This window comes from Cucurbita moschata, unplaced genomic scaffold, assembly GCF_002738365.1.
Source record: "Cucurbita moschata cultivar Rifu unplaced genomic scaffold, Cmos_1.0 Cmo_Scf00020, whole genome shotgun sequence".
In the NCBI taxonomy this organism is placed as follows: domain Eukaryota; kingdom Viridiplantae; phylum Streptophyta; class Magnoliopsida; order Cucurbitales; family Cucurbitaceae; genus Cucurbita; species Cucurbita moschata.
The window spans coordinates 2,026,577-2,042,087 of NW_019268536.1; the positions used below are offsets into that span (position 1 = coordinate 2,026,577).

Here is a 15,511-nt window from a genome sequence, read left to right on the forward strand (position 1 = left end):
CCCCCCCCCCCCCCCCCCCCCATCTTTTGCGTCTGTATTATTTTTTCAGCTTCTTTTGTGGCTGCTTGTATATTCATATTTTTCAGTTGAACTCAAGTGTTCAAGAATCTTTCAGAACGAAGTAAGATCCCCAGAGGATTGATTAGTCTCTTTACTGGCGTACAAATGTTCTACTTTTTAGCAATTATAGGTTAAATGCTCTTTTATCTAATTGGAAATATTTTTTGTAACCCTTTTAGATGGGGCCTCCCTGTAGTATATTTCATTTAATCAATAAAATTGTTTCGTGTATATATATATGTGTGTGTGTGTGTATTTAGGCACACACACACACACGAACAATGCAAAGGAAATATTTGCGCTGTCAATTTTTTTTATAATGTTTTTGAAGACAGATTCTAATGGTGGATTTTCCTCTTTCTATCCAAAATTTGAATTTTGTACCACTTTATAGTTTAATTGAGTGGACCTCTGAAGTTCATGTCGTGCTCTTGTTTTGGTGATTGACTATGAAGAGTATTCTTATATTTTAAGTTCAGCGAAAATATTGATGAAATTCAATTCGTTGATTCTTAAATTGGTATATACTTTAACATCCTGCTGTGACCCTCATTTGTATAGGTGCTTGATCGTGCTCAGATACGGTCCGACGAATACGAGACTTTGAAAGATCATATACTACCGCTTGGTCGAACAGCTCAGTTTCCAGGCGAGAATGATGCTTAAAAGATTAGAACGAGCTTCTCCAACTCAAATATCCTCACACATGCGGCTGATTCGAACTTCTGGGGTGATAGTGTGAGCTCCAGATCGTATTAATGGCAGTTTCCAAGCGAATCCAATTTTCAGTATGCAATAGTTGGTAATAATCGACATATTTCGTACTGTTTTTTCAGGTAGATTCTTTTGGTATTTCTTTCTGGGAGTATTGGTTGTGCTTTAAGGACTGCAAATTTCTAGGGTGATAGTGTGATTTTGGATGAACTCAATTCAAAATAACACTTTTCTTTTTGTTTGACTCTTTAGTGTATAAACTACTCCCCTCCAAATTTAGAGGGTTAAAAAAATTTAAAAAAATACCTTATTGTTAGTATACATTTACCTATACTTTATATTACTAATCTAGTTTATCATTTTTTCTTTCTTTATATTACTAATCTAGTTTAACATTTTTCCATTTTTTTTTAATAAAGTCAATCTTCTTTTTTGATAGACTGCCGATTTCAACTCTTAATCTAAATTCTAGACATGGATTCGTTCATCACTTGTAGTAGCAAGCAAGCTTCTTTTTTGATATACTATGAATAGACTATGAAGTGCCGAATCTAAATTCTAACTCTTGATTTAAATTTTAGACATGAATCCGATACATCACTTGTGGTAGCAAGAGGTTCTTCGTTTTCTTGTTCTCGCCCAGCTCTTTCAATTTTATTATTATTTCCTAGAAAAAAGAAGAAGCTCCTTAATCAGCGCAGGGCAAAATCAGCTACAGGAGAATTTACTAACATGCCGTTCGGTGACTTTCTCAAGGCTTCGTAGGAGAAGGAAGGTTCGTAGGAGAAGAAGGAAGGTTCAGGACAAATTTATAATGAAGCGAAAGTCCCCTTAATCCCTAAAACTCTTCTACTCAATTTCCTTTTCCTTCTTTTTCCAACTTTCTGATTGGGCTTTTAAAAAAAGCATAAATATAGCCAAAAAAAGAAAAAAAAATTGAGACAAGTGAAATAATTATTAATAATCAAAATCAGTCCATACGATTTGGAATTAGCTTTGTGAAAGCGAATTTCAGGACCCGCATGCAAAGATTCAAACACAAGAAATACATAGTGGAATGAGAACTACAAACCCCCCATAATGTGCAAGTTTCATTACAACAATTAAAAAGGCAGTAGTTTCTAATATCACAGCAGAAGCACAAAATGGTTGGACGTCTTCTGAACCAATTATATTTCCTCTCAGCAAACTGAAGTGAAGTGGACTTCCAAACGTCCTCATAACTCATCCTGCAATACCACCAATGAGTTTATTACAATGACTTACTGTGAAGTTTTTGTTTGCTTCAACATGAACCTAACTGCAAATACAATTGAATCCTAAATTGTTCCTAGGCAAATGGATGTGTTTTCCTGAATGGGGACCAACTAAAAGACTTAATCAGCTACTTCTTTCATGGTAACATCCCACCGTGTTTCATTAGCCTAAGTAAAATTCATCATACTTGGTTTTTAACTTTTTAGACGTGAAAAACTTATTAAATCAAAGTTGGTCTCTCCATGAATTCTTAAGGAATATTGATCTGCATCAACATTTTAATAGTAGTTTCCTCATCTCCATAGAAAACTCGATGTTTTTTTCGATATTTAAACCACTGGGATAGATTTAGAATATAAGCAAAAGTGGGGAGGGGAAACTTACGTGGTAGTCATCAAAGTGATGCCGATCCTGCAAAGCAAAATTTTAAGATTAGACTTGATTCTTTCCAGGTGGAGAGAAAGGAAGATAAAGAACGACTTAAATCTTGAGGAGTTTGGGAATGATACAGGATATGTCTGCCTAAGAATGCATGAGTGCAAGCCAAACCGAAACAGCAGTAGCTTTGAGAAAGCACACTCTAAAAATGAACTAAATAGACTAATGGGTTTATTAGGAGTTGTATGAACACTGATTTCGGGTTAAAATGAATTATAACCACCAAAATGCAAAATTGGGAACTTTGAAGAAAAGGAAAAGCATCCCATATCACCCAATACAACCTATGGTAAGTTTCGTTTATCATTTACGTGACCAGGGAAGGATCACATATAATATATCCCAAAAAAGAAAAGGCAATAAAAGTTATAAAGCCAACACACTCTTGCCCCTTACAAGAAAGACTATCTTTAAGGGAAAGAGTACTGTTCAGGAAGTCGATAAAATAACTTGCCCCAACTCTTTTGTGGCAGCTAAGACCAGAAGAGATATACACAATATAGACGATAAATTATAGATGAGATATGTTCAGCTAGAGATATACACAATATAGACGATAAATTATAGATGAGATATGTTCAGCTAGAGATATACCCTCCGATAATGCCTCCTCCTATCTTTATGACGATTATCTCGCTCCCTTCTTCTCTTTTCACCTTCCTCTCGAGCCCTTTCAGCCTCCTACACTCAATTTATATTGAATTGAAAAATTTAGAATTCATGTATTGTTATGTCATCAGGCAATAAAACCGAGAAGACCTCTCACCTTTTCTTCCCTAGCCTTCCTTTCTTTCTCTGCTTCCTCAAAGGCTTCCTTTTCAGCCTGAAATTGTAAACATATTGGAATTGACAACTCTACATTCAATCATGGAAATGACTGCTGCTTCTAATTTCACTTTTTTTTTTTTTCCTTTTTCCTTCTTGTGTGTGTTTTCTTTTTCAAATATTGGGCTGGGGGTAGGGTGCAAGGAAGTAAATTTGAAAAGCTCCTGCTACTTGGAGCTGTCCAAAATGAAATTTCCAGGAAATGTAATATATACCTCCCTATTACTTGCAAACGTATTGTCAACAACTTCCTTTGCATACTGTGGATCATCGCATATCAAAATGTTGTCAAACACTGATCCAGCTTTTACCTGTAATTCAACATCAGACATCAAGCAGATGCTTACACAAATAATTTAGAAAACCAATTACTGGAGATAATGAGACCTATTATACTTGGTCTAGAATACAGAAACAAAAAGGGACTACAGACAATATCAGATATCAACAATTAGCCAAATCATGAGAGAATATAATTAATTTTAACTTTCACTCTGGCAACTAATCGGCATTTTGGAAAGGGAAACCAAAACAAATCATGATATCTACCTGCCAAACTTCGATGCCCACGTACTTTATTGGTTTCAGCACGTAAAGATTAGGATCATCCTCAAACTCTGGAGAAATAAAACAAAAAAATGAAAAAAGAAATTAATATGACGTCATTTAATGAGAAATTTAGCTAATTTGGCTGGCCATTTCTCAAAACAGAACTTTAACAACTGAATAAATGATAAGAGTCTAAGAATCAACTTGGAGAGCCTATGAGATCATGATTATGTACCATTAGCTTTACTGTTTTACCAATTATCTAAAATATTGAAATAGACAAGTCCATTTTCAGGCAGCTTCCATGACATAAAATAAATTCATTCAGTTTCCGTAACATTAATCTTATGGCAATTCTTTTGTCACAAATGCCTTCTGCTGTCTGCATCTGAACAGCTGAGAAGAAACATACCTGGATTATCGATCCATGGAGTCTTCCACTTTCCCTTGTAATTGGGGTTTTTGATTTTCTGTGAAGTATGCCATTAGATAAATAAGAACTCTTACAGAACACATTCCAATGAACATATATAGGAAAACACTTATTGCACCTTACGCTTCCACGGTCCCTTGTATGCTGGATTTGGAACCTTGGGAGCCCTCCATAAGCCATCCTCATCCTCATCCCAATTATCAGGCTATTTAAGAAACATCAAAGAGGTCAAGTACATCACCAGAACTAATTTACAAGGAGAAAGTTTTCCAACAAAACTTGTTAGTACTAGAACCCTTCAGCAATTCGGGAAGGATGTAAAACTTGATTTGACCACATTATGCATGCAAAAGTATCAACAAACCTCTTTTGCCTTTGGATCAGGAATCTCGGCTGGAACTGAATCGTATCCCTAAATAAAAGAACGAAAAGAACCTATTTAAAGCTATGATATATAACATCCTACAACCATCAGGTAAAATGTACAGCTAAATACCTCCGGTTTAACATCATTAGGATCTTCAATGTATTCTCTGTCATCCCAGTCAGCAGGCTGTAAGGTAAAAGGAATTTTAGAAACTTTATAGTGCATCCTTGCAAAGCAACTATTTGGCATATCTTTGATAATAGACTATGAATCCTTAACACCAACAGATGGAACACAGAAGCATGCTTTAAGTATAATATGATACGAGTTGCATATGGATGCAACTCATTTGAGGACTTCAATAGTTCAAGCAGATAATACTGAACAAGAATAAGACCTTATTTAGGATCATATATATAAAAACTACTCACAAGTCTAACATAAGTGTATAGATATTGAAAATTACAGTATCCGAAGAGCACCTTTTTTGCCTTAACATCTTTGATTTTCCTTGGTGGCAGGATGTCCCAATCACTGTACATGCTTCCAGAATCTCTTTCTCGATTATCAACAAGGATACTGTAACTAGCATCAGGTCTAAGAATGAATGTGTAGAAATGAGTTAACTTGTCCGTTTCACATTGCAAATCCTTCTTTATGGGATAATTCTGTCCCTGGTAAGAAAGTATCATATGGAGTTTTTTCGTCTGAGTACCACATAAATCTGGTCCAAACATCAAACTGCAAGAAACAAAGATGATCTAGAATAGTCATTTCCATTTGCTATTAATACATTTTTATACAGACAACTTAAAGACCATTGAGAGTTCACAAAATATAAAAGATAGAAACAGATGAAATTCAACAGCCAAACAGGATAAAGTTTCCCTTCTACTTTTTAAATCTTTTTGGAGAGAAAAAAAATAAAAAGAATTGAGAATTTCAATCAGTAGAAGCAGGGAGCAGCGGCTTCCTATCTTCATAGTTAGTAGTATCAAGCAAGATACTATTCACATGGTAAATATAAAATAGGTACAGCATGTACAACACCATGATGAAATTCGCCCATACAAGTTTGTCGTATTTTACCATTTGGCGGAAAAATGCCTATATGTAGGGTCACTGTCCAATGGTGGGGAAAATTTTCTCAGCAAATCTGATGTTATTATTATGATGATCATATTTTTTAATCAAAGAATATAAATTTACTGGAAACGATACAAAATGAGAAGTCCTGCCCATAAATTTATTATTTTAACATAAGACTTACCCTAAAGAATATGAAAAGAGGGATATACTGAACTGAACAAGCCTGAAGCCAAATCATTTTCCTTACTATGATTGTCCAATCCATTTTCTTAAGGATTGCTTGATTACCATAGCATGCATAGATATGCGAAAACACCATATGACAACATTGTCTAATGAGACTGGCTCACAAGTATCAGAAAGTTTATGAGCTCATACCATAAGAGGAATGAATTACTCATTCAAGTTAGTGACAAACAAAGAGATAAAGAACAGCACATCATAACATGTTGACAGACCTGTAAGGGGTATCACCACCATATTTCCTCTGATTGACATAACCAGAATGAAGCTTGATGTACCCGCCACCACATTCAATATCCTGTTCAAATTTGATAGAATACTGAACAACTAAAGTTCTGTTCTCATTGGTGAACTCTGGTATCTTTGCAGATATGGCAAAATGCTTAGCATCATTGTAAGTTTGAATCCCTGCAAAATTTACAGTCATCATCAGCATCTGCTATCAGAGAAAGTAGGTTAAAATACCATTTTGGTTTTTGTACTTTGGAACATGTTTTATTTTAGTCTTCGTACTATCAAATGTCCAAATTTAGTCCTTATACTTTTAATAAATCTTAAAAATTAGTTCCTACTGTTCGTAGAGTGGTATCTTGTCCAAAGACACTATACCGCTATCAGTTTTTCCTCTATAAATTTTGAATAATACTAAAATAGTGTCTTTCCTCAAATCAAAATGTAATCATTATTGTATACAAATTAGCTTCAAACTAACATTAAGGACTAATTTTCAAATTTATTAAAAACACAATGACTAAATTTGGACATTTGAGACTAAAATGGAACGAGTTCCAAGTCCAGGGACCAGAAGGTATTTCATAGCTTGAAGAAATGTTCTTTAAAATCAGTTTCCAGAGAAAGAAAGGACCAAATTAGTAGATTTTGGGCAAAGATAGAAAGTTACATATACGACCTACTTTAAAAAAAAATAATAATAAATGAACTCATCAATGCATCAATTTTGTTCGTTTCTTGGACATATAAACTGTGTTGAATCTTAAATTTATTATGAACAAACGATCAGCAATTTCTAGCAAAGTAACGAATAATAAATAACCTTTATCGTCTGGATCTCCAGACCATTTTCCGGCTGTGTGTTTAAAAGTTCCAGCTTTCCCTTCGCTTCTTTTCCAATCAGACAAGACCCAACGACTCTTCCATCCATCTAACCTCACAGAAAAGAAACATTACGTATCAGAGTAAGGAAGAAACGAAGCTTACCTAAATAAAATCCAGGTTGCAAACCTTAAATTGCCCCACGTTGCGTAAAATACAGCATTTCAACGACATTCAGAAGCAGCCAAAAAAATAAACGCAAAACAAAACCGGATTACCTTCTAAAAACAGGCATAACAATACCTCACACTTCCACTAAAACAAAACCATCGAAATCCAAAAAAATCCATTTCTCTAACACAACAACAAGATCAAAAGAAAAAACCTAAATCAGGCAGTGCCACATCCATCTCCAAAAAGCGGATCGGACAGTACATTTAACCATACGCGCTTCGAAGAAATCAAAAGAAAAAAGAAAAAGAAAAAAAAAACGAAAACGAAACGAAATTCTTTCACATCACAAAAGTGCAGACACATCAAAAAGCAAAAAAATAAAAACAAAAACAAAAACAGAGTTGCCTGATCATTGTACAGGACACGAGAGTGAAGGATTTACCTTCAAATTTCTCCTCGAAAAAAATTTCAGAGAGAGCAGAGTGGAAGGAGAAGATGCAATTGATTAGTAGAAAGAGAATGAGAAGCTTTGCGGGAGGAAGAAGGCGGAGATTGGGGCTGGGAGTAAGCTCCCCCATTAGTGAGGCGAGTCAAGCAAGTCAATACCTATAGAATGAACAATCTGAGGTTCAGAGGAAGAAGAAAGGGCGCTCTTAAATTCTAAGGCCTTTGCTTCGTCCTTTCTAGAAACTACTTTTTGAATATTTTACTCTTTTTTTTCTTTTTTTTAATCCAATTTTCTAATAATAATTTTAACCAAGTCAATTAATAATGTACGATGCAATTTTTAGTGGAAATATTTTTAATATAAAAAACTAAATTAATAACTTATACTTAAATTTTATATTTGTTCTAAAAAATATTCAAGGTAAAAAAAATAAAAATATTTACTATTAATTTGAGATGAAACCGATGAAACCATTAATACTGTGTTTTAAAATATCTCAAAACTTTTAAAGTTTCGTTAATATTTTAAAACTATTTAAAAATATTATTAGAACTGTGTTTAAAAAAATACTCATGTAATTTTAAAAATAGATAAAAAATTTACATTTTTTTACTATTAATATATAGACGAAAAATAGTTTATTGACATCTCATAGATTATCTCTAAACTTTTAAATATTATTTTTGAAAGTTTAACAGTACCTTTATAAAAAAAAATTAATGTATTAATAAATTTTGAAAATTAAACATTTTAAGTATAAAATTATGAGTTTTTTTTTTTTTTTTTGTGATTATTAAAATAAAAATCTAATAATATAACTCATCATAATTATGTATTTACGTTGGTTTCCATCTTTTTCCCTTGAATGTAATTAAACTCGTTTGGATTGTCTTTATGCTCGTTGTATATGAAATAGTAGGATTAGCATCGTCCTTAAGCTAAGGCTCCCTTTTGAGCTTTGACCCGAAGATTGTCTTTCCCTTGACCTAAAGGAACTTAGGGTTTGACTAAATGAGATCTAAATTTTTGCTCGGCCTCGATCTATATTTTAATATAAAACTCATAAATTTAAAAATTAATTATAACAAATCAACTGAACAACTTCAATTATTAAAATTATGACATTTTTTATTATTTATATTTTTATGATTATTCGAATCAAAATCTAATGATAAAATTCACCAGTAAAAATTACACTATTAGTTTATAAATAAATAATAAATCACAAAAGAATGGTCTATATTTCAAATATAGTATAATAAAATATAAAAAATAGCCTTTAGAACAAGTATAAATTTGCCATTAATTTAGAAAATATATGTAAATTAAAATAATTACAACATATTTTCTGTTAATTTAATTTAGTCTAAGCGAAAAATAGAATATATAGTAAAAATTAAAATAAAAATTGATTTAACAAGTTTAAGGGCAAATGTGTAATTTTCTTGTAAATTTCCCGTTATTAAAACGATATTTATCCGTATTTTGGTGGAAATTGAATACCACGTGGAATGGGACTGAAATCATAAATTGGTTCCACGAAGCGGGGAAAGGGGGGTTAGTGTCCTACATGGCAGGTTATGATTGGCTAAAATTGGAGGGGCTAGCGGTGATTGGTCCGTTGAGGAGAAGAACACGTCGGTAAGCGTAGTCAACGGGAAAGTTGACTGAATTGATGACGTGGACCAAGCTCAGGAGACGACTTCTGGATTAAATTCCACGGAGAGAGAAAGACAGAGACAGGAGGGGAAATGACTAAAATTTAAAAAATGGTCTATAAATCTTTTAATTTTTTTAGACTTTTTAATATATTATTTAATGAAAAATAAATTGATAAGGTAGTCCGAACCTAAAACTTTTAATGTTCATAACTTTTTTTTATTAAATTATGTTTTCATGGTCAAAGTAAACCCACTGAACTGACGGTACAGTGCCGCCACCAGAAAAGGTTGTTTCATGCTAAGCATCCGGACCTACTACGCCGAGCCACATAGGAATTCGATTGGATCTAAGCTTCTTCCACTCACATATATAGATAGGCATTACGGAGGAGCTTCGCTTTCTGCTTCGGTTGCCGCGTTACAGTAATGAATAAAAAAGAACGAGATTAGTTCAGTCTTCAGTCTTTGGATGAATGAATTTGAGACATCCAGTATGCGATGCGAGATGCACTTTGCGAACAGGCTAGCAGCGAATGAAGGGGAACTCAAAGAGCTTTCTCCCCCCTTTAGTCAATTTGGAGTGTTCCCTAGCTTGATTCTTTGCTGCTTCGCTCCCTTGCCCTTGCTCCACCTCTATTTACTACGGACTAGTGTAGAGGAGTTCCATACTCCAATCTTACTCGGAATTCAGGTTAGGGTTTGTTTTAATTATTAAATAAATAGATAGACGAGAGAAAATAGTCAAATAAGCTTTAAAAAAAAAAAAAAACCCCACAAACCCTACATTTTTCTATTTTAGCTCGAAGTTACATCTATGGAGACTGAAATATTATATGTTCGAGAAATTGAAATTCCAATATTGATAGACGTGGATGGACGTTTCTATTATATTATAATAAACCGATGAAATAATAAAAAACAATGTGAATATAATAGAGATAATATATATTTTAACTTATTTAAAAAATGTAAAATATTTATTTATTAAGTTAAATATATTCTGTATATATATATATATATATTATAACTTAGGAAACTTGTAATCTCTGTTTTCGGGCTAGGGAAAGGGTGGCTTCGTTGTTTGAATCCCATTTTCAAACCAGCTCTTGGAAACCTCGTATCAGTGAGTGGCGGCGACAGTGAAATTGTTGTCAATTTACGGTCCAAACTATCACTTTGTTTCTCATGGTTTTTCTTGGATACACTCTGAGCTTCAACTTGGTATTTTGAGGCGCATGATCAGGTCGTTTTGTCACCGCCTAAAGCTACCATGTTCATGTTTCCGAGCGCATTACAGTTATGGTGCTCAAAGAAGCAATCTTCGGTATTACTTCTCTGCGCAGGCTGCTCTGCCTCAGCAATGGACGGGGAGTATGGCCGACCGACCGCGGTCGGAGTTGGATTCTCATGCCTATGCTGCTCTGCTCCAAGACTGTATCCAAAGGGGTGATGCAAATTTGGGAAAACTTGTTCATTGTAAGATTGTGAAAGAAGGTGGTTGTTTGGACTTGTTTGCTTTCAATGTCCTTCTCAATGCGTATGTGAAACTTGGGTTGTTGCCTGGTGCCAGAAATGTGTTCGATGAAATGCCTGAGAGAAATACGGTTTCGTTTGTGACGCTAATTCACGGGTATGTGCAGTCTAATGAATTCTTTAAGGCATTTGAGTTATTTGGTAGACTACACGGTGAAGGTCATGAGCTTAATCCGTTTGTTTTCACTAGTGTTTTGAAGTTGCTTGTTAGTATGGAATGGGCAGAATTGGGGAGTGTTGTCCATGGTTGTGTATTTAAGATTGGATATGGTTCTAATACTTTTATTGGGACTGCTCTTATCGATGCTTACTCTGTTTGTGGTTGCGTTAATATGGCTAGAGAAGTATTTGATGGGATTAGTTGTAAGGATATGGTAGCTTGGACTGGCATGATTGCTTCTTACGCTGAAAATGATTGTTTCTCTGAAGCATTGGAACTCTTCTCACAGATGAGTGTAGCTGGATTCAGACCAAACAATTTTACTTTTGCCGGTGTGCTTAAGGCCTGTCTTGGCCTGCAGAACTTCGATGCAGGGAAGACGGTTCATTGTTCTGCTTTAAAAACCAGTTACGAGCGAGATCTTTATGTCGGAGTTGCACTACTTGAATTGTACACCAGATGTGGAGATAATGATGATGCTTGGCGAGCTTTTGGGGATATGCCTAAAAAGGATGTGATTCCATGGAGTTTCATGATTGCAAGATTTGCTCAGAGTGGTCAATCTGAAAAGGCTTTGGAACTTTTTTGTCAAATGAGGAGAGCTTTTGTTGTGCCCAATGAATTTACATTTTCTAGTGTGCTCCAAGCTTCTGCAGCCATGGAGGCCTTAGATTTGGGTAAAACAATCCATGGACATGCACTTAAGGCTGGTCTATCTGCTGATGTGTTTGTGTCCAATGCCCTTATGGCTTGCTATGCTAAATGTGGGTGTATTGAGAAATCAATGGAACTGTTCGAGGCATTATCGGACAGAAATGATGTTTCTTGGAACACAATTATTGTAGGCTATGTGCAGTTGGGTGATGGGGAGAAGGCATTGAGTCTATTTTCTGATATGTTTCGACAGAAAGTTCAGGCAACTGAAGTGACGTACTCTAGCATTCTCCGTGCTTGCGCTACTCTTGCTGCCTTAGAACTTGGACTTCAGATTCATTGCTTGACAGCTAAAACCATCTATGGCCAAGATATTGCAGTTGGTAATGCTTTAATAGATATGTATGCCAAGTGCGGTAGCATTAAAGATGCTCGTTCGATGTTTGACATGTTGAATCTACGGGACAGAGTTTCATGGAATGCTATTATCTGTGGATATTCTATGCACGGTCTAGGAGTGGAGGCAATAAAAATGTTCGATCTTATGATAAAAACAGAGTGCAAACCCGACGAGTTGACTTTTGTTGGTCTCTTGTCAGCGTGCAGCAACACAGGCCGGTTAGATGAAGGAAAACAATATTTTAATTCTATGAAACAAGATTATGGCATCGAGCCATGTATGGAGCATTATACCTGTATGGTGTGGCTTATAGGAAGGTCAGGTAATCTTGATCAGGCTGTGAAGTTTATTGAAAATATCCCTTTTGAGCCTAGTGTAATGATTTGGCGTGCTCTGCTCGGGGCTTGTGTAATCCATAATGATGTTGAACTAGGAAGAATCTCTGCACAGCGTGTGCTCGAGATGGAACCTCGAGATGAAGCAAGCCATGTTTTATTGTCCAACGTCTATGCAAGGGCGAGAAGGTGGGATAATGTGGCTCATGTTAGAAAGCATATGAAAAGAAAAGGAGTAAAGAAAGAGCCTGGCTTAAGTTGGATTGAGAACCAGGGTAACGTTCATTGTTTCACCGTGGCCGATACTTCACACCCCGACTTGAAGTTAATCAATGGAATGCTCGAACTCTTAAACATGAAAGCCAGGAAGGCAGGATATTCTCCTCATCTTAATGCTGTCCTACTTGATGTGGAAGACGATGAGAAGGAGCGTCTCCTTTGGTTACATAGTGAAAGATTAGCCTTAGCTTTCGGTCTGGTTAAGATGCCAGCTGGATGCCCGATTCGCATAATTAAAAATCTTCGTATTTGCGTTGATTGCCATTCTGCAATCAAGTTAATATCCAAGATTGTTGGACGCAATATTATTATTCGAGACATGAATCGTTTTCATCACTTTGAGGATGGGTTATGCTCTTGCGCTGACTACTGGTAAGCAAAATTTACTTCATTCTTGTTGTGGATTTCCATTGATATAGACTAGAATAGAAAAACTATATCATAGCTGTGATTCTGTGGTAAAAAGCTGCTGGTAGTAAAATATTAATCATAAATCCTTCCTACCTTGGTTATATGTTAAGTCTTGTCGACTTAATCTAGCATTTTTGTTGAAATTAATAGACTCCTAGCAGCTCGATCTCTGAAAGTTTCCGTTCTAGCGTGGCCTAGAACCTTACTTAGTTCAACCTTTAGATCAACCATTTCTAAACATATCATCAACAATAGGATAGCAGAAAAGCCAGAAACCTTCTTTGAAACTCATTTGACATAAATGCAATTATTATAATCACTCCTTTTAAAGCCACATTAATCAGTCAGGTGCGGTCTTTTCCCTGCTTCTCCTTGTGGCTATATATGCATCTGATAGTTCAACTTCTTGATAATAAATTCTTTCAGCTTCATGTTTTGGGTTGATTATCAAACTCATTTGGTGAGAATTAGTATTACGTGGAAAATTAGTTCGAGGGTGTTCGTGGGTAATGCTTTAGGGTGTTCAAAAGATCAGTGATCCGAAGATCCTGATCAACTCAACTGAACTCAACTTCTATGATCTAGGTTGGGTTATATTTATTGGATTGAGTTTAAACAAATAAAAATCCGTATGGATTAGTTGATTCATGAGTACGAACAAACATCGTCTTTTTATCAATAGTTTTGGGTTTACATTACACATATTTAGGTGGCCAAAACTTTGTTGTGTTGTGTGGGAAAGGTTAAAATGATAAGAGTAGGGAAACATCTTATCAATTGAAAGTGATTTCCCTTCCAATTACCACTAAGCATTTGTAGATAATTCAGTTAAAAATCAAAGGTAATTGAATAGTATGATCAAATTCCATGTTTGAATGTTCTTACATTCATTCCCATCAATACAAAAAGTGAAGGCTCATCCACCTTTTTTGATATTATTTGGAAGCCTTTCCTTTGAAGATTTCTTCATGGAGATATAATATATGGATTATGTTGACTTCCTTGGATGATACACTTCTAAGAATGGAGAAAAAAAGGGGCATTTGAGTTGAAAACTGTAGGATTGGCCATGGTGTTAAGAGATATCAAATGGGACGTTTCTCTCTAAGTTTTGGTTTCTCTCGCTATAAGTTTTGAATATCGCTCAACATAAATGCCATCAATGTTGAAAATGTGGATGATATCATATCCTTACACGGAATTTTTGTTCTTGTTAGTCAATATATATATTTGAAATAGTGATGTTTCTGATTAATTATTGTGGTTCAACCTAAAAGAAAATAAGAGTGTACCCAGACTGAGTTAGATAAATCTTAAAAGTAGGACATGGTTGGGTCGGGTTGTAACTCTATTTTCAGATTATTCGGGTCTAACACAACTCAACCTTTATAGTTTGAATTGAGTAGTCAAGGTTAGTCAGATTCTCAGATCATATGAACATCTCTAAAAGAAAATATTAACAATTCAATAATTCCTTAAAACAAGCTTTATCTTATCATAGCTAAACAAGCATACGTACACGAGAATAAATCAACCAGTTCATCCTTTTAGGTCATCTGTATGATCGAATCCCGAAACCGACTTAGATAGGAAGCTTGACTTCAACAAGTCCGATTCAAATTAGGAGACAAATAACACAAAAGTTATGAAACGTACACAAAAACATAGAAAATTCTGCATGAATTCGAATAATCATATGAAATGTACAAAGAAGGGCACAGAAATGGCCTAAGGGATTAAACTAAAAAAGGGACCTTTTAGGTATTTCCAAGAAAGCCCAAAAACAGAGAAATAAACAAATATTTAATTGAATAATTGGGCTCACCCATTTTGGGCCAAATTACTAAATTTTAAATTATATGTCAAATACATGAAGAAATAGATATAATTTTTAATAAATATATAAAATTTGTTTAACCCAGAGTTGGAAAATAAATAATAATTATTATAAAATTAAATAAAAATATATACATGTATTTATAAAATAAAAATAAAAAAATCATTTATTTTAATTCCATCCAAATAATTTCATAACTCAATCCAGATGGTTCAAATTGAACTGGGTTGATTAGATTTTTCAGATCATCAAATTTTTTTAATCCGTCTTCGTCTTCGTACGATTTTTAACATTATATATGGAATATATTGAACGATCGCAATCCCCTTAAATTCCTAATAATTAACATTAATCAACTAATCAATTATAGTTTAACTATCACAAATCAAGTTTTAAGGAATAAAATAGACCTTATTTGTTAATATTGCAAAAGGGGGAAAGGTCTTTATGGTCATTTTCAAGGATTGCCATGTGTCCCTCACATTTTTAAAAAATATTTTACAAAAACCGTTAATTAATTCTTAAAAAATAATTAACATTAATCTTTTATACATATTTTTTAATAATTTTTTTCAACATTTGTTTGATTTA

General features: G+C 34.4%; 3 protein-coding genes across 5 annotated transcripts in view; 2 read left to right on the forward strand and 1 right to left on the reverse strand.

Moving 5' to 3' along the window:
* The window catches only part of LOC111457827 (putative RNA polymerase II subunit B1 CTD phosphatase RPAP2 homolog), a 6,276-nt gene extending 5,199 nt beyond the window's left edge, over positions 1-1,077 (forward strand). For 2 of the 3 annotated variants that reach the window (XM_023100227.1, XM_023100228.1), the window contains exon 7: positions 622-1,077. In XM_023100227.1, the coding sequence (XP_022955995.1) occupies positions 622-726 (105 nt within the window). In that variant the 3' untranslated portion in view covers positions 727-1,077. The remainder of the gene's footprint in view (positions 1-621) is intronic. The other variant, XR_002713016.1, reaches the window with a different exon arrangement.
* A 651-nt stretch (positions 1,078-1,728) lies between these two features.
* On the reverse strand, positions 1,729-7,882 carry LOC111457926 (calreticulin-3). The gene is made up of 14 exons (XM_023100378.1): positions 7,645-7,882; positions 7,030-7,137; positions 6,191-6,383; positions 5,126-5,384; positions 4,773-4,829; positions 4,641-4,688; positions 4,395-4,481; positions 4,256-4,313; positions 3,844-3,911; positions 3,510-3,605; positions 3,236-3,292; positions 3,064-3,150; positions 2,416-2,442; positions 1,729-2,003 (listed from the first exon to the last, which is right to left on the reverse strand). Exons 1-14 carry the CDS (start codon positions 7,778-7,780, stop codon positions 1,992-1,994), a joined length of 1,293 nt encoding a protein of 430 aa, XP_022956146.1. The 5' UTR covers positions 7,781-7,882; the 3' UTR covers positions 1,729-1,991.
* A 2,495-nt stretch (positions 7,883-10,377) lies between these two features.
* On the forward strand, positions 10,378-13,188 carry LOC111457460 (putative pentatricopeptide repeat-containing protein At5g13230, mitochondrial). Its single transcript, XM_023099665.1, has one exon. The coding sequence runs from the start codon at positions 10,547-10,549 to the stop codon at positions 13,046-13,048; it is 2,502 nt and encodes an 833-aa protein (XP_022955433.1). The 5' UTR covers positions 10,378-10,546; the 3' UTR covers positions 13,049-13,188.
* The last annotated feature ends 2,323 nt before the right edge of the window (positions 13,189-15,511 follow it).

Excerpts from the sequence above, each read along its gene's own strand:
- LOC111457926 (XM_023100378.1), bottom strand. The coding sequence starts at position 7,780 with ATGGGGGAGCTTACTCCCAGCCCCAATCTCCGCCTTCTTCCTCCCGCA. Across the intron at positions 6,384-7,029 it reads TGGAGATCCAGACGATAAAG|GGATTCAAACTTACAATGAT; the intron begins GTTATTTATTAT and ends TAAATTTTGCAG. Across the intron at positions 4,314-4,394 it reads AGGGACCGTGGAAGCGTAAG|AAAATCAAAAACCCCAATTA; the intron begins GTGCAATAAGTG and ends CATACTTCACAG.
- LOC111457460 (XM_023099665.1), top strand. The coding sequence starts at position 10,547 with ATGATCAGGTCGTTTTGTCACCGCCTAAAGCTACCATGTTCATGTTTC.